The following is a 26,791-nucleotide window of genomic DNA, read 5'->3' as shown; positions in this document are numbered from 1 at the left end:
GATTCAAATTGCTTGAAGTAAGCCTTGGAAGGGTAAAACATAAATTATGTACTCAATACCAATGGATGATATAAATTACCTTAGTGAGTACTATCATTATGATATTGTTGCAACATACTAAATCTTTTGCAAAAGTTGATGATATTAGATTGAGATTCCTGAAGAGTCTAGAAAGATTATAAAGTGTTGAAAAAAATATTGTCACGAGCTGCAGATCAAATAATATGCCAACACGAATCTTATCCATGACGTTTATGATATTAAAAAACAATATGGATTAAAGATCATGAGTTGAATACTCAAATAATTAATCGATATTTAGACACTAAGAAGGATCATTCATCTTCGTGAAGGAAAAGATGAACTGATATTTGGCCTAGAAATACTATATCTTAGTGAACTATATGCTTTATTATATTTAGCACAATACAATGAATAAGATGAAGCATTTCATGTGAGGCACAATACCAACATATAGGTATTGGAATAAAATGAAGTTTATTTATTGATATCTCTAGGAAATTACAAACAGGTGCATACACATGAGTTACAACTACAAAAGAAAAAAAAAAGAAAAAAAAATAGAGGGGAGTTGACACGCCCCGATCCCGATATTCCCCAAATACCAAGATAGGCACGTGCTGGCCGATACTCGAAAGTGACAAAAGCCATTTATTTAGTGCAAATGCTGAAAACAAGAGATAAATAAAGCTTATAAATATAAAAGAATAATGAATATGCATTTAAGGAACATGTTCAGAGTATGCAACTAACTAGAACACTAAAAGAAATAATATAAAATTGAATGAAATAAAGGAATGAGTCTTACACCAAGAGGACTCGAAGATGCCAATGCGGAAGTGCTTGGACGCCGAGATTGTATGCCTCGATTCTAAGTCTTGAAGGGGCGCAAAACAAACATCAGTGGACCAAATTGATATATATATATATATATAAAACAGTTATCAACGTACTAACCCCCAGGTTTTATGAAAACACATATATTATGATAAACATAGGTTTTCCGAAACCTAGCATGCCGTGCAATGTCTCAAATCATAACTTGTATATATAATAGTCACTAGTGATTGTCCGATAATCCCCAGGCCTCATACCGGCTCCCCATCTCTGAGCAAACAGTCAGAGAAAAATACACTTCAGCCCCTATGTCGGATCCCCGTCCCTGTGCTAAATAGCCAGAGAAAACACACTTCAGGCCCTATGCCAACACCAAACCGTCACCCGGGACGGATCAGATCTATCCCTACATCCCGTAGCGGAAATGATTACTAGGTAAGTACAAAACCAGTGAACATACATATATTGAAAAGCAACTTTATAGTATAAAGTCATCAATCATCTATACTATAAAGAGGTGTTCTAAACATATTCTAAATATCATATCATCATCCATCAGATATTCTATAAGAACATGGGTTATAGGAAAAGTAGTAATAATTCAAACTAGCCTCAATAAGCATGTTATCTCAAAGCGTTTCATAAAACATAATTGTGAAATCATGTTTTTCCATGTATGCATTTCTACCATTAAAACATGCATTTTTAGAAGGGGTCCACTGACAGTACTTAGCTACCGAAGAGCCACACAACTAGTGAAGACAGAAACGTCACAATTAATTCCCCCTAAACACATAAAGGGTACATTTAGTCAAACCTTACTCAAACGATTTATTTTGGGAAAACGGACATCAGAAACGGGTATAGGACGTCGAAATTAGCTTAGGAGGGGTCCTGCACGAAAACCCAAAAAGTCAACGGTCAGACCGGGTCAAAGTCAACGAATCCAGGTCAAAGGTTTTGGGTTGGACCGGGTTGGGCCTAAAGGGTTTGGGTCTAATGGGTTTTAGGGTTTAAATAAATGGGTTTAGGGTTTACGGGCTGAAGGCGCTAAAGGAAACGGCCCAAAGGCCTTTAATTTAAACAAGAATAAAAATAAAACAAACTAAAAAGAAATGGGCTTGGGCTTGGGTAATTGGGTTGGATTTAAAAGGATAACGGGCCTAAGGCCCTAGGTTTGGTACGACCCAAAGGGCCTGGTTCAAAAGGATCTGGGCTTGATAGCCCGGTCTGAGTTCAGAACATGGGTCGCCTAACCCAAAGGAAGGAGAAGGCCGAAATTCGGCTGGAAAGTTCCCGAGCTCCGATGGAGCTCAAAATTCAACCAAAACATGTCATTTAATATATCAAATTGAAGCCCCGAAAGTAAGGAATCGAGATATATCCTTGGTTCGTGTCATCGTGGTCGGAGTTGGCCAGAAAACGGCTTAGAAGCCACGGCTGCCCGCCGAAAACTGGGTAAGATTCAAATGGATATAACTTCTTCAATACTCAACGAAATTGGGTGAAACAAAATGGAACGTTGTAGTACTCGACGAGACGAAGAGATTGATACCTTGCACGCCTACTAACTAGCCGTGATTTGGCCGGAAATTGCCTCGAAAAGGGCGGTGCTCCCCAAAAAACTGGGGAAATGTCTCCGAGATGGTTTCTTCATGGTTTGACATCCAAAACACAACCACGGGGTTAGAAAAGAATTATAGGGATGAAAAGAAAAGCATTTGGAGTATTTTGAGGCTTACCCAAAATGGAAGGACGAGGAACTCGCCGGAGTTTCTCTGTGCTCCACAGAGACGAAGAAAGAGAGAGCTAACGTGGTGATGATGATGATGTTGTCGTCGTTAATAAGGTGTGGGCACGGTTGCATATGTGGGTTGATCGAAGGGTGAGAGGGTTTCGAGAGAAAAGAGAGAGATCACAAAGGGAGAAAGAGAGAGAAGAGAGAGACTTTTCAGAAAAATAAAAGAAAAGGGAAGGGAACCGGGGGACAAAATAGGGGGTGGGCCCCTTGGGCTCACCAATTAAAACCCAAAAACCAATTTTAAAAGAAGAAGATCTAGCCCAACGTGAAATTTCACGAAAATACCCCATTTGTTCCTATAAAAGTGGGACGGGTTGTTACAGGAGCCTTCACTAAGGTTGCTCTTGTGAAGTCATAGTACTTGACAGAACCTCAGAAGGGGGAAGCACTTGAGATTGATCATGAGACGCCTCAGTACTTGGCGAAACTCCAGAAAAAAGAAGCACCAGAGGTTGATCATTTGGAGTCTCAGTACTTGGTGGAACTCCAAACGACTGAGACAATGAGTGTCTTTGGAATAAAGCCATGAACCTTTGATGTTCAGTTAGGATCCGACTTTCAGATTTCTGCAGCTGGTCAAGCTTTCTTTTCATGCTTGTTGAGTAATTATTTGCAAGCATGTGCAACTCTTCATTCTCGTGCTTGAGCCCTCTAATTTCTTGTCTAAGACTTTCCACTTTAGCCATTCATGTTTCAACTTGGCGAGTTCGAGCAAGTAGACGTTGGCCCATGTTGGATATAGAACCCGCACACCGAACGCTTAAAGCAGAGAGTCTTAAATAGCCAATTCATTATACCGTTTTGAAAGCATGCTATTATCCTTAGGAGTGAGAAGATTCCTAGCTACCACTATAGCGGTTATGTTATTCTTCATCATAGAGTCCCCAACTATAAGAGGACCATTAGATGATAAGAAAGATAGGTGCCCTACATTGTCTTGAGGATAAATGTCTGCATCTTCCATAATATTCAAATTAAAACAATGGTCAGATGGGCAAGCCATTTTCAGTAATGATAAAAGAAAATGAGGTCAGACAAATTGAAATCTCAGAAATGCAAAAAAGGGAAATTTCTACAAACAGCAACTCTCTAAGTGTTTTTGAGCAAAATTGATATCTTTATAAAACGAGAGGCAGTAGGGCTATTTGTTCAAAAATCGAAGAGGCACCATTCTCCAAATTTCAAAAGTCGGATTTTCCTGAATAAAGTTCATTGACACTTTTTAAACGCAATCTCAGCTTTTCGGATATCACTTGCAAGTTGCAACTTTGTCAGAAATCTCTGACAAAGTTGAAACACGTGAATTTTACTGCTCTAACTACACCACTGTTGCCAACAAGCGTAAAGGAAATGGTCCCAACAACACCATTACTTGCTATTGGGAAATCCCTATATGTGTCGACTTCCGTCCTTCATGACAAGGCAGACTTGCAAGAATGCCTAACTCTTCCTCTTCTCCGAGAATGCATCTTTAACAAAGCATCTTGAAATACTCAGCTTTCCTCCTCTCCGAGAATACCTCTTCAACCAAGATCCTAAAATGCTCAACTCGTTTCCTCAGCAAAAAAGTAGTTTTGATCGAGAAGTTTTTGCATTAGTATCAAAATCTTCTACTATTTTCTTCAAGAGCAAAGTATTTCATATCATTAGGATCAAAAGCAAGAGTATCTCATATCATGCTTTTTCTCTGTCTTTTCCTTTACCCTTGCTCTTACTTGCAAGACAAGGAGAAAGAAAACAATCAGGCAGAACTTGAAATCAAACTTCCATCTGGAACTAATTGCCTAGAACCTTTGTTTAATTGCTTACCTAGCATCGCTCTCGAATATTCATCTTCAACTGTTGCTAGGTCACGAATTTCCTCAACAAATACCTCAAAACAGTTGACATAATGTTGACTCTTTACACTGAAGCTGCCAAACATGGATGAGTTGCTGAAAAATGATGTTTTAGAAGATCATCCACCACGTGAAACCGTTAGTGGTCCGTTTCATTCAAGACCAAGCCTTGTCGACCCTTTAAGAAACCCTCCAGCCCAGTTCAAGACCAAGCTTGTGGAAAGTCAACAACAAGTAAAACACCTCTTTCGGCAACTCTCATCACTCAGAGACTTGGAAGGACTCCCATTATATGGTTTGTATTGTACTTCACCAATCCCGAAACTACAGAAAAGGTAAGTGAAAAAGGTACATCATCTTTTGGTGGGGGGGGGGGGGGGTGGAACATCAGTCTAAAGGATTTGAAATCAAGGGGAGCATCCAAAACAAATCAAGATTTTAACGAGTCAATCGAAGACTTATGGTCATCCGAGGGGGAATGTTATAAATATGGTGGATGTCCATGCTGGCCACTAATCCATTAAACTACAAGTGGGAATAAGGGCTGTCTTCCACATTTATTTTTTCTAGGAAGCTGCCGAAGCTTGTTTTTCACTGCTCACACTTTCTGTATAAATACAACACCCCACACAACACAAAAGAAATAGAGAGAAGCCACAAGGCTCACGGCAGAGAGAAAAAAAAGAGAGGAGAGAATATAGAGAGTTATCTTTGTACTCTTATTATTCTAAATTATAATGAAAGCACCGCCGCTGCGCCGATGACATACTCCAGTCATACTGATTGTAGAGGAATATCCTAAACTTTGTGTCTTGTTTCATTTATTCCACTACACACACCATCGATTTCACAACAAAAGAAAATAATTAGGTCCACGATCACGAGAGAATTTTGGTGAGGCCAAAAGTTACATTTACCTTCAACCGAAGATGAAATAAAATATCTGAAGTAAAATTGATTATTAGATTATCTCGAATCAGTCGAAAATTTTAAAGTTAAATCAATGCACCGGAAAAATTGAGGTCATGTATGACTTTAGTGCCATGTCTAAAGTTAGATGAGTTAGAATATGTCTAGAGTTTAAAGTAGGATTTGCACTCTGAGGAAATACAAGAATTATATTTAACTCTACAATTGACCTAAATTTGTAGCTTAGTGCTCCAGTCTAATGATATTTATCTTGTAAGTAAGAGCCTTTAGATTCAACTCTCACCGAAGGCAAATTCGAACCAAAATATTATGGCTAACTCATTGTGATGTTTAGCTCATTCTCTTATCACTCGTAATCATTAACCATGAATGTTACAAAATCTAATGGCTCAAAATGAGTGTAAAAATATTGTCCCCTTATCCTTGGATGTTAACAATGGAGAAAAACGGCATTACAAAGATGCAAGATTAACAACTGTTCAAGAAAATGGCAACGTCTGCAAAACAGTATTATATATTGCCCCTTCTATCATCATCATCACCGTAGGCAAGTCCACAGTCGAATTCCCAGAGAGTCTGAAGAACCTATCGAAAGTTGATACAAGAAAATATAGCACAGAAAAACAAACCGCAAACGCCCGATCACCTTCTAAAACGAAAGAGGATTGTTTTTTCTTTCCCGAATCCTAGAAACACACTGGATAATAATTCAGTTCTGAAACCCACAATCGCATTTCAACTTGACAATCGAACACCTTTGGAAACTGTAAAACTTCCCTGTATAAGTTGTCAAATAGATGACCTGGAATCGCTTTAATAGAAATGAACATCTTTTGTAGAAAGGTCCCGTTCTCTAACAAATACTTTACCACTTGCACCTCTTCCCGCCTTCCCTTGAATCCGTTTACAGTGATTGTTTTGAGGTGCACCATCAGAGAAAGCGGCGCAAACTTTGGTGGATTAAGTACTTGCCGGAAGTCTACTTCATCGCATATGCTACAATCCTAAAAGGTGTTCAAAAGAAAGAATGAAAGCATGAGAAACCAAAAGGCTACCATGTTATTGAAACAGTAGCATAAGTGGAAGTACATCTTACCTTGTGTTCAAAGACGAGATGTTGTGGTCAGGTGATTTACTGAGTAACTTTATTAGAAATCCCCAGTAACCGCAATCATAAAAAAACCAGGTTCAATTGGTTCAAATTGTCAAAAGCAGGCAAATCACCCTACATCAAAATAGGATCAAAGTAAAGATCACAAAAGATATTCATGCAAGAATTGAACATTTGCTACACATATTTCTGTCCCAAATATAACATAACGAAACAAGTCAAAGATAACATACCTCCAAATTATGAATTGAAAGAGACAGGTACTTCACGTTGGAGATATTTTTCAGAATATTAATGGCACGATCAGCCTGCATTTTATGCTGGAGACTATATTCCACATCTGCAGATTCACCATTGGACAGTTCTTCGTACAGGAGGTCAACATTTGCCTTGACGACGGAATTTGCATTGATTAACAATAAAATCTTTGACAAGCTATCCAGCTTGACGTCAAGGGATTCAAATTTTGGAGCATTAACACATAACTTATGATCATTGCCACCATAAGCATTTCCATACGCTAAATTTATTACTAATTTCCTCAGTTTTGGTGCTGAGACGTTGACATCCACATCATAATATTCAAGGTATCCCTGTATTTCCAAATCTTCAAGTACAGGAAGGTAAGAAAAAAGCATCTTCACTGAGATACTTTCAGGATGCTGAATTACAACACAGAGGGACTTGAGACTTGGGAAACACTTTGAGGCAGGAGGATTGGCAATAAAATTGAATTGCACCTTCAAAACTTCTAGGTTTTTGCTCGTGAAAAGGGTCTGAGGCAATTCAAAATAATCTTCTGCATCTGAGTGAACAAAAAGATCAAGTTCACGAACATTGTGTCTAATTGCAGTGCATATCCAACGATTAAGAATAGACGGTTCGACGTCAAAGCAGGAAGAATGAAGACAGAATTTTTGGATGCGTAATAAGTCATGAGAGTCAAGTACACGATCCACAAATGCCATAAAGGCATTAACATCAGGGTAGTCATTGTCACAAAAGTATAGATTGGGTACGGAAGTCCATATGTTCTTCAATTTCTTCGACAAAACAGTGGTCCTCACAGCATACTTCGTTGGAAGAAACGAAAGTGTGCGACAAAGAACATCATTTGGTAATTCACTTATCCTATCACTAACTCCTTGATGCATTGGCCTCGAACTCATTTGTACCCTTCAGTTAAAATTGAAAAAAAGTAAACAAATAAAATCTTTATTTAAGCTCTGCATATGGTTACTAGAATCTAATGGGGAAGTAAATGCACCAACATTTTAGTATAATATATTTTGAAATTTCATATCAAGAATTTACAAATAATGGCGGCAATAACACTGCATTTAACCATAATGTCTTCGAATACCACAACATTGCCAAGAAATTTACAGATATATTCCACCCATGAAATTCCACCCATGAATTTACAGATATATTCCACCCATGAAATTCCACTTTGCCAAGAAATTTTTATTACTTAATGGAAACAAACAGATCCAAGAAGAAAATATTCGATACCACAACATTGTTCTGGATGCTTTATTCAATGAGGAAATAGAATCAACAAAATAAAGATTCTTCTTTTCCTAGAGACAATCAACAGAAACGGTAAGACTTAAATTTATCTACTCCTCTATTAATTTGGCAGTTTTGGGTACCAAACAGATGGGAACGGTAAGGTAGTCAAAATATTATACCTGGTAAGAGCTGAGCTGCTGTGATGGCCCGGGGAAAATATGAATTGGTTGTCACCGCTCTGAAGTATGAGAGTGAAGCACAAAACAGAACACACATTTGACTTGGTACTAAAACAAATTAAACAACATAATGAGTAATGACAAGGGGGAAGTTATGGTGGAAATGGCCCTTCCCCTTTGCACCACCACCTCCCTAAAACATGCAGAAATTGGATGAGAGCTTGCAAAACATGCAATGAAATTTGAATTGTTCTGATGCAGTAATTTGGGATGAAGAAGCTTTTTCCTAGTTGGAATCTTATATATAAGATGATATGCCTGTTACCCTGGATTTCTCGCAATCAGTGATTCTTTTCAGCTGATAATTGAAATAAAAAGATTACATTCCAAACATGCATTTCATTTTGACAAACCACAAAGGAAAAGGAAAGGGGTTTCAAAATAAGACTAAGGGTTGCAATTATTGCTCACCTTTGCTCTTGTAGAGGCTTGTAAGACCTTCGATTCGTTGTCTTAACGAGGTGCGAGTGCCAATTGGGGATCAAAATTTTGATCTTCAGGTTTTCAGTTTTGTCCGGCGGAAAGTTTGAGGGGGTTGAGGAGTCAATAAAGATCTATTTATACCCGGAACACTTTAGGGTTCCGTCCACTCAGTTCTATTTTGTATTTATTAGAATTCATAAGTTGTCCATTTTTGTTAGAAATATTCTATAGATGTAAATTTTCCTTGTTTATTGAGCCCCTCTATCGTTTTTTGCTCAATAGCAGGAAGAAAATAAGCAATCCTATTCATACTGAAATAATAAAAATTCAGAAAATCATGTGCATCCATAAAGTGAGCCACTTTGCGCTACACCAGACCAACAGGACCAAATTCTTCACTTTAAACATTGCATAGAGCCTGAGATTCACACATGACCCCTCTCCAAGTCCTAAGCAATTTTAATTCTACAGTATATGAAGAATTTATGCAACGAAAAACAGAGAGACTGCATATTTATGTTCACCCTTGACAACAGACTCATGCTAAAAGATCATCTTCAACGAAGCATCCATTGTTTCCATTTCAAACATCAACAAAGCTAAAATTAAATTCCTAGATAAAAACCCTTATAAAGCCAACAGTGTCACTTTGATAAATTCAACTTGAAACGTCTTAGAACCCCTTTCAAAACATTAAAATTTGCTCGTATACCTTCTCTTTGTTAATCCAAATTCAGGAGCATGAAAAGTCATCTTCTTCAAGACTTCACCATTCTTAAGCAAATACTTTGCTACTTCAATCTCATCTACTCGTGCCTTGACTGCCCTTATAGCGACAGTTTTGAGGTGTGATAACAAACAAGAAGGTAGAAATTCTGATGCACTCCAATTAAGCTGTACGGATATATATCCGAAGATATATATATCAGATTTCTTCAAGCATTACGCCTAAGCATTCTTCATTGGATGTGGGCTGATTATAATACTCATTTTCTAAGACAAGACATTCTAGACCAGGTGTACTCTTGAGCGACTCTATTAGGTGTTTCAACCAGAAGCAGCAGACAGGAGCAAGCAGTATCAATTTTCTCAAGTAAACAAAACTCCTTCGTGAAATATAAAGCATTAATCAAACAGAAATTCGTGTGAATATGAAACATTTGGTCATGCATAATATGCTATTTGGAATCATAGTTTCCAAAAGGGGAAAAAGACTTCAGTTATAAAGCTATGTTTGGTACCTGCCATAATGCAAGCGAAAATCTTTTCATGCAGGTGGCATTAAGCATCTTTATTATTTCCTTTCCATACCAAAACCGTAGTAGTAAGTTTCTTTCAATCTATCATACATAATGACAATATGTAATGCACAGAACAAGTTAGGATATGCTTACCTTAAAAATATGACCCTAAAAATACAGATATTTGGCAGTGGAAATTCCGGCCAGAAGCTTATGCATATGGTTACAAAATGCATATTGTTCATCGTCTTGGTACCTCCAATTGACAAAAATCTTGGCTTTGACTAGGGGTTTTGTATCCTCCAGGATATATTTTGACAAAAGGTCCTCGTTGAGATGAAATTTTTGAAGCTTTGTAGCTTGAAAGACCAAATGGAGTTCTAAAAACTTATTCTTATCCACTTCAGTTCATGTGCAGAGATGTCAAAGCTAAATACTTCTCCAAGATCTCAGTCAAAGTTCAAATCTTCAAGTACAGGGGGGACTTCCACTGAGTGATTTTGAGGATACTGAAATGTAACATGGAGGACTTTGAAACATGGGAAACAACCAGACGTCGGAATATTAGCCATACACTTTGACCACCACAGGTTCAAAAGGCAACAACAACATCTCACCATCATCTGATTCAATCAAAAGATCAAGTTCCGCAACTTTACGCCTAATGGCAGTGCGAATCCAACCATCAGCACGAGAGAAATCCTGGCTAAAATCCTCGGCAAGGGAATAAAAAACACGGAATTTTTTTAATGCTTGTTGATTCCCGAAAGAAAAGCACACGATAAACAAACTCTGAAAAGCCAGTAGAGGAGGAGAAATCTCGACTGTCAAAGTTCAGATTGGGAACAGAGGCCCATATGTCCTTCCATCTTGTAGACAAAGTGCTAGTCCTCACAGCATCTTTTGGTACAAGAACCAAACGTATACGATAAAGAACTGCATCCGGTAACTTCCTGACCCTATCTCTACCTCCGGCTCGAATCTTGGATTCCGAACAACAACTCATCTGTGACCTAATTACACAAAAAACAAAAAATATCATCTATGCGTATGTTTAAATTACGTAGAAATTAAAGAAACCGAAAAGAGATGAAATTGTTCAAACCTAGAGGTCTCTGTAGACTTAAATTAAAAGTTAAAAGATCTTAAATTTATGCTCTGTTTTGTTACGCAGAATCTAAAACGTAAATAACAGCAATAATTGCAAATTTTTACATCAAATCCCACTGTCCCAGTAAAAATTTTACCGATTGAAACAAAAATTTCACCAGACATAGTATAAATACGCAAAGTTCAGACTTGAACTTTCAGTTCTTTCCATTTACTTTTCTCAGTTTTCTTGGTAACCAAACAGATGGTAAGGAAATCAAAAAGTTAGGAAGAAATTACCTGATAAGAATTACGAGAGGACCAGAAAAATGCTAGCTTTGGTGAACGGTGAAGAAGCTGATTGGTTGCTGAGAAAACCGGGAGAGATTGTGGCGGTTTGCCCTTTTCATACCATCTCTGCAACTGCAACCGTCAAGTTTAAACGCAGCGCTGTAGCTCTTTCCTCCTTTGCTTCCATGGAAAATTGCACAATTACCACATGAAATTTCCACTTTTGTGGTAATTACCACACAGACTAAGCTATTTTACAATTACCCACCCAAATTTTAGAGTGTTTTACAATTTGGCATATTTTCGCTCACAAGTCAGAACGGCCGATTTTCCTTTAACGGAGGTGATTGAATTGAGGTTTACTATCTACACATCCCAAATTACTTATTACACATTATTGTTAATTTTTTTCCGTTGATCTTTTTTAATTCATCCGATTCAACGACCGAAAATTAAAAGGATGTGTGAGAAATAAAATAAGGTGTGTGGATATCACACTCTTATTTTGCACACGGTTTTTTTTCTCACCTTACACACACTCTTTGCTTTATCTTTGACTTTCAAGTTAGTTTAGTTGGACGAGTTTCACGAGTTTGGATTAATTACTTTATTTCTTATTCTTAATGTGATTACGAGTGACAAACAATCTAAATTTCGTGCTGGTATATATGGGGTTACAAACGTAAATATCGAAGAATAAAGATTTCTGGAATCCACCAAAGATTCGGATAAAACCGAAAGGTTGTTTGATTATTTCTAATTGGCATTTTACCCAAACTAGTCCATCATAACGAAATAATTCCTCACTTTAGCCTCTGATTTGAAATCAATATAAGCAGTGTTGAGTTTGTCCATCACTCATTTTGGTTTTTTTTTTTTTTTTTTTGTGAAAAATCTCTTTTAAATAAGAACCAAAATAGCAAAAATATCCTCAATATAATAAACAATTGGTCAAAATGATTTGCAAAAAATCGAGGGTAACCATGTGATTTTTTCCTTACGTAACAGAGATTTTTTACGAAATGATGAAAATGATTGATAACGGACAAACTCAGGAATCAGTTTTATCGATTTTAATCTCATGGACCAATGTGAGGAGCTATATATCGATATCGATATAGGTTGCATTCGAGGAAAACGATAGAAAATTTAAAATGAAACATGTCATTGTAGTTGTCGATATTTAACCGTTATGTCAGAGAGAATCAGACGATTTTAGCCGAAATTTCAAACACTAATACTAATCAATTAATTACATGTAAATTACAATTGGAAATATCTTATAAATTTACTTAGTGGTCATACATGTGGTCGTTCGTCGGAGTACATGTGGTTGATCATACATGCGAATTAAAATTGGAAATATCTTTCTCCGGTGGCTTTCTCGACGAGGGTGATACCTGCAGCCTGCGAGTGATTGTATGCATGCGACAGCCGACGGGTCTATTTATAACCGTTGGAATTCAAAACGCTCCGTTTGGGGTCGGTTTTCCACTTTATCAAAACCCAACCCTCGCATTGACCAATCCCAGAGGAGGATGGCAATCAGCATCGTGGACTACGAGCTACCGTACGACACCCACAACGTGTACGGCGTGTCGTTTTACAACGACAGAGTCCACACCATGGTCACCAGCAACTCAGCCATGGTGGAATCGTGGCTCTCCAACGTCACTCCCGCCAACCCCAACCACCGCATTGTCGGCCTCGACGTCGAGTGGCGCCCCAACAACCGCTACCACCACAACCCGATCGCCACCCTGCAGCTCTGCACCGGCCCCAACTACCCCGGCTCCCTTCAAATCCCGGCAGGCACGGTGCTGCCCGGCGTCTCCTTGGACCCCAATTGCCTAATATTCCAGGTTTTACACTCCGATTGGATTCCCCATTCCCTATCCACTTTCCTCGCCAATCCCGCCTTCACGTTCGTCGGCGTCGGCATCGAGAGCGATTGCGAGAAGCTGCTTTTAGACTACAGGCTACGCGTCGCCAATGTTGTTGATCTTCGGGGTTTAGCAGCGGATAGGTTGGGGGTTTGGGAGCTGAGGAACTTCGGGTTGAAGCGGTTGGCGAGCGCGGTGCTGGGGAAGGAGCTGGAGAAGCCGAAGAGTGTGACGTTGAGCAGGTGGGACAGTCAGTGGCTTACTTATGCTCAGATTCAGTATGCTGCTGTTGACGCTTTTATTTCATATGAGATTGCTAGGCAATTGAATCTTAGGGGTGCTTAGATGGATTGGAATTCGACATTGTTGCTGATATTCTATTGCTTTAGTACAATTGTTTACAATGTTGGGTAACTTTAGAAATTTGGATTAGGACGCTGGTTTAATGGAACATAATTAAGGACTTCGGTCGATATTGTGGATAACTTTTCAGCATCTGTATATACATGTATTGTTGTTTCCTGATTGACTCTGTTCAGTGCAAGTTTGTGGAATGGAATAGAGATGTTGAAACTCAGAGACGAAAATCGAAATGTCAGGCTTTTGATGCGTTTAGTAGCGTAGTAGAAATTGTTTACAATGTTGGGTAACTTTAGAAACTTGGATCGCTTGCTGGTTTTAATCGGTCGTAGTTAGGGATTGGATCGATATTGTGGAAAGCTTTTGCTAGTGATGCTTTGTTAGTTGCAATTTTTGAGCTAGTTTAGTAATTGCTTTATGTTTTTCATTTGATCAGATGTTTCTGACTTTGGCATATGTATATACATATATTGTTCGTTTCTGTTTGAATCTGTTCAATGCAAGTAGGAAATTAATCGAACACCTCCTTGTTCGATTGCATGAATGGTATTACTTGGACCGACTGGATTTGGATCCTATTGAGCAAATATGTTGAAAGGGACTCCAAAATGCTCTGTTTGTAGTTATAAAATGAGACTGGTTAGGAATTTCGTCTAGATCTGCACCCAGAAGAATTGCAACTTAATTTCGTATTGGCCGAGACTTGATAGCATTGGTCAATTTTCTCATTAGATGTGTTGGCGGGTGTCCGTGAATTGCTGTTTAATCCTTCGTTTCTGACAGTAAGAGCCAGTTTCTAATATTATTGTGGCACAATGCGTGTTCTTATTTGACATATCTTGGGTAGGCTTCAAAGACTTAAGCTGTTAAAGATGTTCCGAAATTAGGCTCGCATGCATCATATGCTGCAAGCGTGTTGATGCAAGCTCAAATTGTAAGCTTCATGTAGTCATGCACCGGGAAGTAAGAGCACCGACATTTTGTTTCCATGTTTATAATTCGGACTTGCATCAAACTGTATTGCGATTTAATTTGTTTCATTCCCCCAATCTATCCAGTTTTGAAGGGGGTTGAATATGATGGGTCTGCATGCAGGCCACACCCCTCCACTCTTCCTCTCTACAGAAAAGGAAGGGAAAACTCCTCCCCTTTTTCTGTGCACCTCATGTGTGAAAATCGCTCTACACGGTGGAATGGTGCATCGGATCAAAGAAAAAATCCGAAAGGTTATGAAGCTCGTATGAATGACATTAATACAGACATATGTGATTAAAAGACATCCAATCCCAATTATAAAACAACATTTCACAATCCTTTGAAAATCTACCACACCACCACCGTCGCCACCCAAACTCCACCATAATCTTGCTAGTGGCATTTCCCTGCACTCTCTTTATTCCCCTAGCTAGTTGTAAAGTTGTTGAATGATTATCATATTCTTGAAAAGTTGTCGAATGATTGTCATATTAATGAAAAGTTATCGGATTACCATATTATATTATTATTATTGAGTTTAAATAGCGAGATGGAGTTGTAATTTGCAACTTGTTCATAAATAATGTAATTTTGCAGCTGATGGGTTAGCCAAATTGGCTTTAAATAGCAAGAAGCCCCCTCCAAACGGATTACAAGAGATATACTTGCATGAACCGATTACAAGAGATGTACTTGCATGAAGCTGTTGTATATTGTTATAACCCGTCCCTTATTTTCATGTATTTTATTCATCAGAGTAATGAAATTACAAAAATACTCCTGACAGGCTAAGTGAAGATCCTAAGTGGTTTTATATGTAAAAGCATCTCCTTATGTAATTTCAACTTTTTCCTTTGTAATTTCCCTTCAACCAAAACTTAATAAGTAATTAGCTTAAGTTATTTCAAGCACGCCTCACCCCTCCATTCTTCCTTCCTCTTTCCGGCTACCCCTTTCTTTTCCTTCTATAATCCTCTAGTGGACATAGTGTAAGGGGAACAAGTTAGGGCATACCTACCTCGTTATCAGGATAGTCAATTGTAGCGGGGAGGAACTTGAGACTCGGGAAACAACCAGAGGTGGGAGGAGTATGCAGGTAATAAAATTTCACATCAACTTCAAAACCACCAGTGTTTTGGACGTGAAAAAGCACTGGGGCAACTCAAAAAGGCCGTCAGCTACATCATTTACATAAAGATGGAGATTGCGTTCAACAACATTATGCCTGATGCCGTGTGAATCCAACCAACAATTCAAGTTAAATCCTCGGCATCAGACCAACGAAGAGAGAATTTGTGAATGTTCGATGAGCCATGAAAGAGAAGTACATGGTCGACAAATCCCATAAAAGCAGCAGAGTCAAGCCAACGTAAATCTCTACCGTTGAAGTTTAGATTGGGAATAAAGGCCCATACATTCATCCATCTTGTAGACAAAACCGTGGTCTTCGCAGTACCTTTTGTATGAAGGAACGAAAGTATGTGACAAGGAACTCCATTTGGTAGTTTACCGATCCTATCTTTAGCTGCGGCATGAAGCCTTGGTGTCTTAAATGGAGAAATTTTCCAGGAACATTAGTTCTAGAACTACAAGCAAAAAGCAAACAACAAATTGTTTACAGAGATGAAAATTACAAAGGTTAATACTTGAATTTACTACTATTGCTCTATTGTTTTTTTACCCTCAGTTTTTGTGGCAATCAAACAGATCATAACAAATCAGAAGGTAAAGAAGTCAAAAAGTTACGAAGAAAAATTACCGAATAAGCACTTCTGGTACGGCCAATGAATAGTAAAAGCTCTGATTGGTATATGAGAAACGGTAGGAAAATCCAAGAAAATGAGAACCGCAGTATTGTCGTCAACGTGAACGTCTCAGGCTCTCCCATCCTTGCGAAGTTTCGAAACTCGGTACTTCTTTCTTCTATTCGAGGGTACTTTAGTTTTACTAACATCTTGAAAATCATCAAAGTTTCAAGTACTTTCTTTCTACACAAGTATTGGAAAGTGCTTCATTAACACACACTTCGCAAGTTCTTTAGAAAGTACTTTTGTGTATTGTACTCAAATGTAGTCAAAAGCGATTTTACTTGTAAAATCGTCATTTGCAGCTTTAAGATTTCGTTAAAAGAAAATAATTTCAACAACACTATTTATGCACACTCATGTTTATCTGCCGACCTTTATATCGAGTGCAGCAAAAGACAATAAAGGACCAGTTTAAACATGAATGTGCGTAAGGAGAAACAAACGTGTACAAAAATCATTTCTTTTGGTTGAGAGGGGGCTCAATACCCAAACCAACGAAGCAGACAACATTAATATGGAAAGGGGCAGCAATATCTTGAAAGACCAATTTCCAATACAAACGAAAATATTGAAACTAAAATGCAAATAGATTATTCAGTACCATCTTAAGAAGAACTACATAGTTTGCCTTAGTTTTCTTTGCCAAAAGAACCTTTCTAAAACGGAGAATAAAATCCCTAAAACTCATCATGCTCAAATTCCACTTGGCATGCATTCGAACCCCTTTCAAACCAACAAAATTCCCTGTATAACTCCTTTTTTTTCGGCTGAAAGTAATTGGTAAGAATATTCATCCTATTCAAAACTTCGCCATGTTTCAGCAAATACTTTGCCGCTTCCATCTCATCCTCCCTTCCCTCGAATCGCAATATTGAGATGGTCTTGAGGTGCGATGGCAAGCAGACAGGCACAAAAGCTGGTGGATTCCATCCGTGCTCCAGGTGTCCATAATCTTCGTCACAGATTAAACCCTGACAGTTATTTGAGGAAAGAATCAAAAGAGAATCATTAAGAGCAGCATGCTGGTATTACGTAGCAGACGAGGAGATAAAGCTTACATCATAAAGTTGTATGACAAGATATTCCAGCTTTGGTGATCTCTTGAGCAACTCTGTTAGCAAATTCCAGTGATTGCATTCATAAAGATCCAGCTTCCAGTGGTTCAAATAATCAAAAGCGGGCAGAAGGCCGGGCTTCATGAAAGACAGAGTACTGATCAAAGATAAACTTTTGCAGAAAATTAAACATTTGGTTATGCACTATACATGTTGAATGTTTGATGTATATTTCATGAATGAAACTTGTTACAAGATGCGGCATATATGGAAGAATAAACAAGACAGCTAATGCCAACATCATGATGACCTGCAAAGCTAATGCCAACATCATGATGACCTGCAATCCCTCTAAACTTAATCTATTATCCAGCTTTGGCTTTTACAGCAGGAATAGCCGAAGCAATGGATGGAAAACAGTAGGTGAGAGGGAGAACCGAATATAACAGCTAGGCAATGACAGTGGGTGAGCTGTTTCTCCATCACCACTAGACACCACTTGTTATTCTTCTAATATTTAACCCTACTTTTAATAATGACATCCAATACTCCCCCTCAAGCTGGATCCAGTAGGTTGATGGATCCAAGCTTGCCAAGAAGAAGCTGAAACTGATGAGAGGCTAATGATTTTGTGAATAGGTCTGCAAGTTGATCCGAGCTCCTTACAAAATGCGTTTGGATAACCTGAGATTGAACTTGTGTACGAACATAGTGACAATCGACTTCAATGTGCTTGGTTCTCTCATGAAAAACTGGGTTGGAAGCAATGTGCATTGCAGCCTGATTGTCACAGAAAAAGGGACATGGATTGATGATTGAAAACACCTAAGTCACACAGTAAACCTTTAAGCCAGATTAGTTCACACGCAGTAGATGCCATTGCCCGATATTCTGCCTCAGCACTGGATCTTGCAATGACAGTTTGTTTTTTGCTTTTCCATGAGACAAGGTTGCCTCCCACAAACGTGCAAAATCCCGTTGTAGACTTACGATCAATGGAATTGCCAGCCCAATCTGCATCACAATAACCTGTAATCTGAGTGCTTGCATTTTTCTTCATGATTATACCACGTCCCACAGAACCTTTTAGATACCGAAGTATCCTTTTGACTAGGTTAAAGTGCTCCATCGTGGGAGAGTGCATAAATTGGCTAACAATACTGACAACATAGGTAATGTCGGGCCTTGTGATGGTCAGGTATATCAACTTACCAACCAACCGCTGATAATAACTTATGTTTGGAAGAGATTGACCCTCTAAGCTGACCTTAAGTTTAATGTCAAGAGGTGTAGGGACCGGTTTAGCATCACTCATGTTTGCTTCCTTAAGGAGATCCAGAACATATTTGCGCTGGTTAAGGAAGAAGCCCTTGTGAGATGTAGCCATTTCGATGCCAAGGAAGTATCTCAGAACACCAAGATCTTTTATTGCAAAGCGTTGCTGAAGGGAGTGCTTGAGTTCTTTGATTTCTTCAGGGTTATCTCCGGTGATGATCAAGTCATCAACATACACAAGAACAACCAATGTACCAGCGGTGCCTGAGCGTACAAATAAAGAGGAGTCCGCATTGCTTCTTCCAAAACCAACACTGATAAGGACTGAACTGAGCTTAGCATACTAGGCTCTCGGTGATTGTTTAAGACCATAAATTGATTTGTGCAGTTTACACACAACATCCTGTTTATGACTTTGAGAGTGACCCGGTGGTAATCTCATGTAGACGTCTTCTTCAAGCTCACCATGTAAGAAGGCGTTTTTTACATCCATTTGATACATAGGCCATCCTTTGTTGATAGCCACAGACAAGAGTACGCGCACTGTGTTCATCTTTGCAACGGGGGCAAAGGTTTCCTTGTAATCCACATCAAATGTTTGAGTGAAGCCACGGGCCACTAATCGTGCCTTGTGTCTTTCAATAGACCCATCCGAGTTGAATTTAATCTTGTATATCCACCTGCAGCCTACTATCTTCTTTCCTTTGGGCAGTGGCACAATGCTCCAGGTTTTATGTTGATCGAGTGCATGCAGTTCATCCTGCATTGCTTGCTGCCACACTTGGGATTGGTTAGCTTCTTGAAATGATTGAGGCTCTTCATGCGCAGATATATTACTCAAATAGGCAGTGTAATTAGGTGACAACTTTTGATAAGAACAGTAGTTGGATAAGGGGTGCTTGAGCTTGTACGTAACAAAGTCTTGCAGTCTTGCTGGTGGGTGCCTCTCACGAGTTGGATTTCGTCGAGGTATGGTAGGAAGAGACTCTTCTGAAGGTTCTTCAGGACCAATACTACGTAGAGTTTCATCTTCTACAGGCATGTTGCTGTCGTCATATGAATCCGGTTGATTTGGAGCCACAAGATCCATTGTGTGAGTTTGATCACCCGCATTGTTGAGTATCTCAGTCCTTGGCAGTGGAAACATGTCCAAGATAATCTCCCCCTGACTTGTACTATCCAGAGACTTACTGTAATAAGAGTTAGTTTCATGAAATTGAACATCCTTTGAAACAATTAATCTCTTAAGTTGTGGATTATAACACTTATACCCTTTTTGTGTGGACGAGTAGCCAAGGAAAATGCATTTAGTTGCCCTAGGATCAAGTTTGTCTCGATGTAATGACTGAACATGAACAAAACAGATGCATCCAAAGACTTTGAGGTGAGACAAATCCACCTTTCTGTTCTTGACTATCTCCATTGGGGATTTGAACCCCAAAACCCTACTAGGTAATCTGTTGATCAGGTAAGCTGCTGTCATGACGCTTTGAGACCAAAAACGTTTTGGTACATTCATTTGTAACATCAATGCCCTAGTTTTTTCAAGGAGATCTCGGTTTTTTCTCTCGGCAACACCATTTTGTTGGGGTGTGCCAACACAGCTAGTTTGATGTATGATGCCATTGTTGCTCAAATATTGAGTCATGACTTGGGACATGTATTCTGTGCCATTATCAGACCTTAGGGTTTTGATTTGAGAAGAAAAATGATTTTTGACAAGGTTGTGAAAGTCCTTAAACACTTCCATCACCTCACTTTTTGATTTTAACAAATATAACCAGGTGGCTCTTGAATAATCATCAACAAAAGTTATGAAATATTTATAACCATCAAAAGATTCATTTGTTGGTCCCCATATATCAGAGTGTACAAGCTCAAAAAAATGAGAAACTCTAGACATCGAAGACCCTAGAGGTAGTCTTGTTGCCTTTGACAAATGACAAGTTTCACAGTGGGTTGATTTTTTGCCTAAGTCAGGAAATAAGGTGGATAAGATAGGTTGAGATGGATGAGCTAGTCGTTGGTGCCACAAGGTGGAAGCTTGAATGGAGGTATGGATGGACTTTGACTTGGCATGGAACCCACAGGAAGAGCTTTTTGATATGTAATAGAGACCATCAAGGTAAAACCCCTCACCAATCGTCCTCTTGGTTATACAATCCTGAAAAATGACAGTTTTTGGTGAAAAAATGGCCAAACAATTTAAGGAATTTGTGATTCTTCCCACTGAGAGAAGTTGAAATGGAAATGATGGGACATATAGGGCCATAGACTCTATTTGATCAGATATCAGGTGGATTTTTCCCTTTCCTACAATCCTAGCACCTTCACCATTAGCAACAGATACATGTGAAGGATTATGTAGTTTCTCAAATCTATGTAACTTTGACATTTGATTAGTCATATGGTCTGTGGCACCAGGATCTACAACCCAAAAATCATGTAACTCATTTATTTTAAGAGCAGTTTGGAAAGCAGTTACGATACCTTTCAAGTCTGTCTGAGGTACATAATCAGCATCAGCTAAAAAACCTGCAAATTTGCCCATCAATGCAGTAGTACTTCCATCTTCATGATCAACCGATCCATCCTCTTTTCCCTTCTTTCGTTGGAGATACGCTGCGAACTCATTTAAAAAGATGGCAGGATTTGCAGTGAACTGTTGATAGGCATCAACATTGTTGATAGATGAAGATGTTGCAGTGTTGGCACGAGAGTGTGCTCGACTTGTCTTTGGTGCGGATTTATCCTTCATGAAGTCAGGTTTGAGTTTTGGATGTAGGATCCAGCACTTGTCTCTCACATGCCCGATGTTGTCACAATGTAGGCACTTTAAATGAGGGTTTTTTCCTTTATATCTTTTTTCATTTGTCAGGTAAGCCCTAGCTTCTGTCACGTTGGTTTTTATACCATTGTTCATGACTTTTCTCCTTACTTCCTCACGTTGGATAGTTGCACAGATACTAGTGAAGGATGGTAGCTCCGAGTTCATGAGAATGTGACTTCTCAAATCCTCATATTCTGAGCTCAAGCTAGACAATAATTGAAAAATTTTATCTTCTTCAGTTCTTTTAAGGAGCACAGAGAGATCAGTTGTGTGAGGTTTGTACACATCTAACTCATTCCACATGCTTCTCAAAGAACCAAGATGTTGAACAAAGCTTTTACCTTCTTGCTGTATGTTGGAGATATCCTTCTTGAGTTGAAAGATGCGAGCTGCATTGTTTTGATTTCCATACATCTCCTTCACGGTGGTCCAAAGGATGAGAGACGACTCGGAATAGCTGAAGATTTCAGCAATATTCCTTTCCATAGAATTTAACAACCATGACATGACCAGTTGATCTTTACATAGCCACCCTCCATATTCTGGAGAAGAAGCATCTGGTGCAGGTTGACTGCCATTGATGAAACCGAGTTTGGATCTTCCACCTAGAGCAAGACTAACAGCCCTTGCCCATGGCAAATAATTAAACTCATTCAATAATACTGAACTGAGTCGTTGGTTTGGATTGATATCCATTTCAGAAGCGCTTCCAGATGAAGAAGCAATGATACTTCCATCTGCCATTGTTTTTGAAAAATAAACACAGCAGGTTCGATATACAGAACTGGCTCAGGATGATGCCCGCTCTGATACCATGTTGAATGTTTGATGTATATTTCATGAATGAAACTTATTACAAGATGCGGCATATATGGAAGAATAAACAAGACAGCTAATGCCAACATCATGATGACCTGCAAAGCTAATGCCAACATCATGATGACCTGCAATCCCTCTAAACTTAATCTATTATCCAGCTTTGGCTTTTACAGCAGGAATAGCCGAAGCAATGGATGGAAAACAGTAGGTGAGAGGGAGAACCGAATATAACAGCTAGGCAATGACAGTGGGTGAGCTGTTTCTCCATCACCACTAGACACCACTAGACACCACTTGTTATTCTTCTAATATTTAACCCTACTTTTAATAATGACATCCAGTAATACAATATCTCAAATCATAAATTTTCGAAAACGAGAAAAGGGCATTAACCGCAAACAATAGGTTTGGAACAAATAAAGAATAATATACTTACCTCCAAAAGATGAACTGAAAGGGTTAGATGCTTAACATTGTGAATCCCCGCCAGAAGCCTTCTTGCACGCTCAACAAAGCACGGTGCTAATGCACTTGCATAATGTTTAGGAAGATAAATCTTGGCTTTGAAGAGATGGTTTGCATTCTCCAAATGGTAATTTGAGAAACCCTCCTCTCTGAGATCAAACGTTTCAAGCTTGGGAGCGAAAATAAAAAAAATGTCCTCATCTTTATCAAAATCATCATAGTCCAGACTTATCCTTAACCTCCTCAATTCAGGAGCAATGATGTTGAAATTGAAAACTACACCATATCGATGAGAACCTTCTATTGCTAGATCTTCAAGTACAGGGCAGCTCGAGAAAAGCTTACAGATTGAGTCATGAGGAGGCTCTTCAAGTACAACCCGAAGGAACTTGAGATTCGGAAAACACCCTGATGCGTGAACATTGGTAATAAAATTTGAACCCAATTCCAGAACCCTTAGGGTTTTGCACGTGAATACGCTTTCAGGCAACTCGAAGGTTTGGCCTTGATATGAATCAGCCAAAACACTAAGTTCAACAGAAAGATCAAGTTCAACAACATTATGCCTAACAACATTGCGAACCCAACGATCAATATGAGAGAATCTGATGACGTCGTCACACAAACAGTGAAGACGGAATTTTTGGATGTCTGATGCATCATGAAAGGAAAGTACACGCTCAACGAAATTAAAAAAGTCACCGGAGGGAGAGAAATGCCCACGGCGGATGTCTATATTAGGAATAGAAGCCCATACATTCCTCCATCTTCTAGACAAAGCGCCGGTATTCACACAACATTTTGTTTCGAGGAACGAAAGTATGTGCAAAAGCAACGCGTCTGGTAATTCACTGATCCTATCTCTAACATTTTCCTTACCCCTTGACCTCAAGGACTTCAAACACATCCCTAAAAACGTGGTAACAATGTTGTAAATTTAAAGACAGCTTAAGCTTTCGTACTTAATAATTCATATAAAAAAATTCAATAAATTATGTTTCATCTGAGTCAGAAACAACAAATCAAAGCAGATAAAAGCGCATGCATGTTCTTACCCTTGTATCAATAAAATCAAAAATAAAAACGATTTTTCAATTACTTATGTTTTATTTACATGAAAATGGATGCGGATCTAAATCCAAAGAGTAAGACCTATTGACCTAAAAAATTACATGGTAAGATCTGGTTTTTTTCTTAATTTTTTAATTTTTATTTATTTTTTTATATATAAAAAAAATTTCCTCTGCAGAAACAACAAATCAAAGCAGATAAAATCTCATGCATGTTCTTACCCTTGTATCAATAAAATAAAAAATAAAAACGATTTTTCAATTACTTATGTTTTATTTACATGAAAATGGATGCGGATCTAAATCGAAAGAGTAAGACCTTTTGACCTAAAAAATTAAAGGGTAAGATCTGAATTTTTTTTTTTTTTTTTCTTATAACAAAAATTCCTCTATATTATTTTCTGTTTTTTTCTCGGCAAACAAACAGATGGTAAGTCGTTTCACAGAAAAAAAAACAGATGGTAAGGATGTCAGAAATTCAGAAGCTGAAGTACCTGATGTGAGCTTCTGGGATCGGATGGACCCAGAAGAGTGATCAGATTTGGTGGTTGGTGGACGATAAAATTGTGATTGGCAGCTGAGAAACGGTGAGGAAAGCTAAGAAAGTGAAAACCTGAAGAGCAAACCCTATCGGGACTTATTTTAACCGCAGCTGCTGCTCTCAAAGTGCGAACATTTCAGATTCTCTTGACTCGAGAATTTATATAAAGTCACCATCTTTGACCTTTTTACTTTGGTAAATGGGGTTTTTGTTGCCAACCAAACGTGCGATTCCACCAATTAATGGTAAAGAAATGATAAGCAAACAAAGCATATGGATACGGTAGGAGCTTTTTTGTTTTTTTTCCCCCTAATAATAAAGAAAAGCTATTTTTTAAGTAGAAATAATTTTTTTGGAAATGAAAAGTTGTAAGAAATGAACAAAAATGGTAGTGATTCACAAATACTGTGTGGAAACGAACTAAAAAAATGAGATATCGAAGTAGTACTTGTAATGTCGAATAATTAGGATCAAATTCCTTGTATAACTCCTCTTTTGCACACTGAAGAGCCAAATCCAACGAGAGCAAGAACTCATTCTTTTACTAAATTCTATCTGTTTGCAAGGTGTGTGCGAGAAACCCGTCCAAGTGCACTGAGAAGTAGTGCATTCACTATTTCCCTTAGGAGCACGAGGTTAGCGTTGATCGTTTCAGCCTGGGAAACAGTCAGTTGATGTAGGGATGAAACAAGCACAACTTAATTTCGCTTGTTCATCCATCTTTTCCCTTTGAAAGCCCGTTTTGAGGAGAACTTGGTGAAGAAAGCATTGGTGCTATTTCTCCCTGGACGTGACTTTGGCCCTCCTGTTTGTTGAAACATGGAGATTCAACATTTCACTTTCTTTCACATTGTTGAAATAAGATAGAAATCTAATATGCATTGTCTTCAATGCTCTTACACAAGTTACAACTACCTTGTACTTCCCTGTACAGAATCAAAATAAGTTCCAAATTTAAATTGTTATAGTGTACTTCTTAATTGCATACAACATACAACAGATTCACGAAGCATGAGGAAACGAGAAATGCGGAAATGTTTTCTTTCTGAAGGTTGAAGCATGTTCATTGTCTCCGACATAGAGCTTTCTCTCTTCTCACTTCTCGTTAATATGGCCATGGCATGAATGCAAATGCAAGTATCTTCAGATACAAAAGAGCCCACGACAAATAGTTTCATCTTAAGAATGACAACGTTGCTTTAATATTATTGCCAACTAGGATCTTTCAAAAACAGAGAATCGAACTTCAAGCAGAATATCCTTGAAAAAAAAAAAAAAAAAAAAAAAAAAAAAAACTCATCTTAATCAGATTCGACTTGACATTTGGCAAGTTGTTGAACCCCTTCGAAACCTTCAAACTTTAATCTATGCTTCCTCTTCTTGAGATCCAATGCCAAGTTTAATAATCATCTTATGCAAAACTGCACCAAATTTTGACAAATAATTTGCTGCTTCCATCTCATCCTCCCTTCCCTAGAATCCCACTATCGAGATGGTCTTGAGGTGTGATAACAAACAGATCAGGCATAAACTCGGGTAGACTCAATTCACGCTCTGGGTATCCACAATATTTATCACTGGCAACATCCTGGCAGTCATTAATTTAAAGAAAGAATAAAATGAGAGTCATTAGGAGCAGCATGCAGATATTGCGTAGCAGACGAGGAAATACAGCTTACATCATGAAGTTGTAGGGCAAGATATTCCAGCTTTATTGTTCTCCTGAGCAACTCTATTAGCACTATCCAGTGATTTGAATTCATAGAAAGCAAACTACAAGTGCTTAAAATTATCAAAAGCGGGCAGAAAGCAAGGCTTCATGAAAGAGAGAGCATTGATCAAAGATAAACTCGCGCCGAAAACTAAGAATTTGCTCATGCACTATAAAATATCGCAAATCATAAATTTCCATAATAAGAAAAAAGGAAAGTCGCAACTACGTTTAGAACAAATAAAGAATAATCAGAACAATAGATGTGGGGCAAAATATGGAAAAGTAGAGGATGCAAGGATGTCTTTTTCCTTGACGTGCTTGTTGGGAAAAAAAAAACTTAGAGTACACAACTCTAACACAAGTGTTGGAGAGACAATACAAGTAAACAAATTACTTGTATTACACAAACAAAATATTACAACACAAACTATTAAGGACACTCTTGAGAAGCTATGACACTCACTCACTTTCTAGAGACAAACTCTAGATCATTCACACTACTACAAGACTATTCTTGCTTCTCACTCTCACTTGATTGCTTGCTTGCTTAATTACAAGCTTGCTTGGCTTGGTTTTTTGCAACACATGCACACACACCTATTTATAGGTGTGGTTTTGCCAACTACAATTGCCCACCGCCATTGGGCTTTGTATGACAAC

General features: G+C 38.4%; 3 protein-coding genes across 3 annotated transcripts; 1 reads left to right on the top strand and 2 right to left on the bottom strand.

The window, feature by feature from the left end:
- Positions 1-5,826: 5,826 nt before the first annotated feature.
- On the bottom strand, positions 5,827-11,523 carry LOC137714613 (FBD-associated F-box protein At5g27750-like). Its single transcript, XM_088690197.1, has 7 exons — positions 11,458-11,523; positions 10,735-10,962; positions 8,704-8,846; positions 8,233-8,291; positions 6,772-7,343; positions 6,524-6,652; positions 5,827-6,431 (listed from the first exon to the last, which is right to left on the bottom strand). The coding sequence occupies exons 1-6, from the start codon at positions 11,521-11,523 to the stop codon at positions 6,599-6,601; spliced, it is 1,122 nt and encodes a 373-aa protein (XP_088546323.1). The 3' UTR covers positions 5,827-6,431; positions 6,524-6,598.
- Positions 11,524-12,629: 1,106 nt separating this feature from the next.
- LOC137714614 (3'-5' exonuclease) lies at positions 12,630-13,806 on the top strand. Its single transcript, XM_068453782.2, has one exon. The coding sequence runs from the start codon at positions 12,758-12,760 to the stop codon at positions 13,562-13,564; it is 807 nt and encodes a 268-aa protein (XP_068309883.2). The 5' UTR covers positions 12,630-12,757; the 3' UTR covers positions 13,565-13,806.
- A 3,095-nt stretch (positions 13,807-16,901) lies between these two features.
- On the bottom strand, positions 16,902-23,713 carry LOC148697743 (FBD-associated F-box protein At4g10400-like). Its single transcript, XM_088690618.1, has 3 exons — positions 22,778-23,713; positions 17,421-17,555; positions 16,902-17,333 (listed from the first exon to the last, which is right to left on the bottom strand). The coding sequence occupies exons 1-3, from the start codon at positions 23,711-23,713 to the stop codon at positions 17,040-17,042; spliced, it is 1,365 nt and encodes a 454-aa protein (XP_088546744.1). The 3' UTR covers positions 16,902-17,039.
- Between the last annotated feature and the right edge of the window lie 3,078 nt (positions 23,714-26,791).

Source organism: Pyrus communis, chromosome 3 (assembly GCF_041283825.1).
Source record: "Pyrus communis isolate YQ-2024b chromosome 3, ASM4128382v1, whole genome shotgun sequence".
Classification (NCBI taxonomy): Eukaryota; Viridiplantae; Streptophyta; class Magnoliopsida; order Rosales; family Rosaceae; genus Pyrus; species Pyrus communis.
This window is presented reverse-complemented; position numbering and strand designations above follow the sequence as displayed.

Excerpts from the sequence above, each read along its gene's own strand:
- LOC137714613 (XM_088690197.1), bottom strand. The coding sequence starts at position 11,523 with ATGGAAGCAAAGGAGGAAAGAGCTACAGCGCTGCGTTTAAACTTGACG. Across the intron at positions 10,963-11,457 it reads CGGTTGCAGTTGCAGAGATG|ATGAGTTGTTGTTCGGAATC; the intron begins GTATGAAAAGGG and ends ATTAGGTCACAG. Across the intron at positions 7,344-8,232 it reads AGCAGCTCAGCTCTTACCAG|ATGCAGAAGATTATTTTGAA; the intron begins GTATAATATTTT and ends TTGTTCACTCAG.
- LOC137714614 (XM_068453782.2), top strand. The coding sequence starts at position 12,758 with ATGCATGCGACAGCCGACGGGTCTATTTATAACCGTTGGAATTCAAAA.
- LOC148697743 (XM_088690618.1), bottom strand. The coding sequence starts at position 23,713 with ATGTGTTTGAAGTCCTTGAGGTCAAGGGGTAAGGAAAATGTTAGAGAT. Across the intron at positions 17,556-22,777 it reads TTTCAGTTCATCTTTTGGAG|CCCGGCCTTCTGCCCGCTTT; the intron begins GTAAGTATATTA and ends TCTTTCATGAAG. Across the intron at positions 17,334-17,420 it reads TTGTCATACAACTTTATGAT|GGTTTAATCTGTGACGAAGA; the intron begins GTAAGCTTTATC and ends AATAACTGTCAG.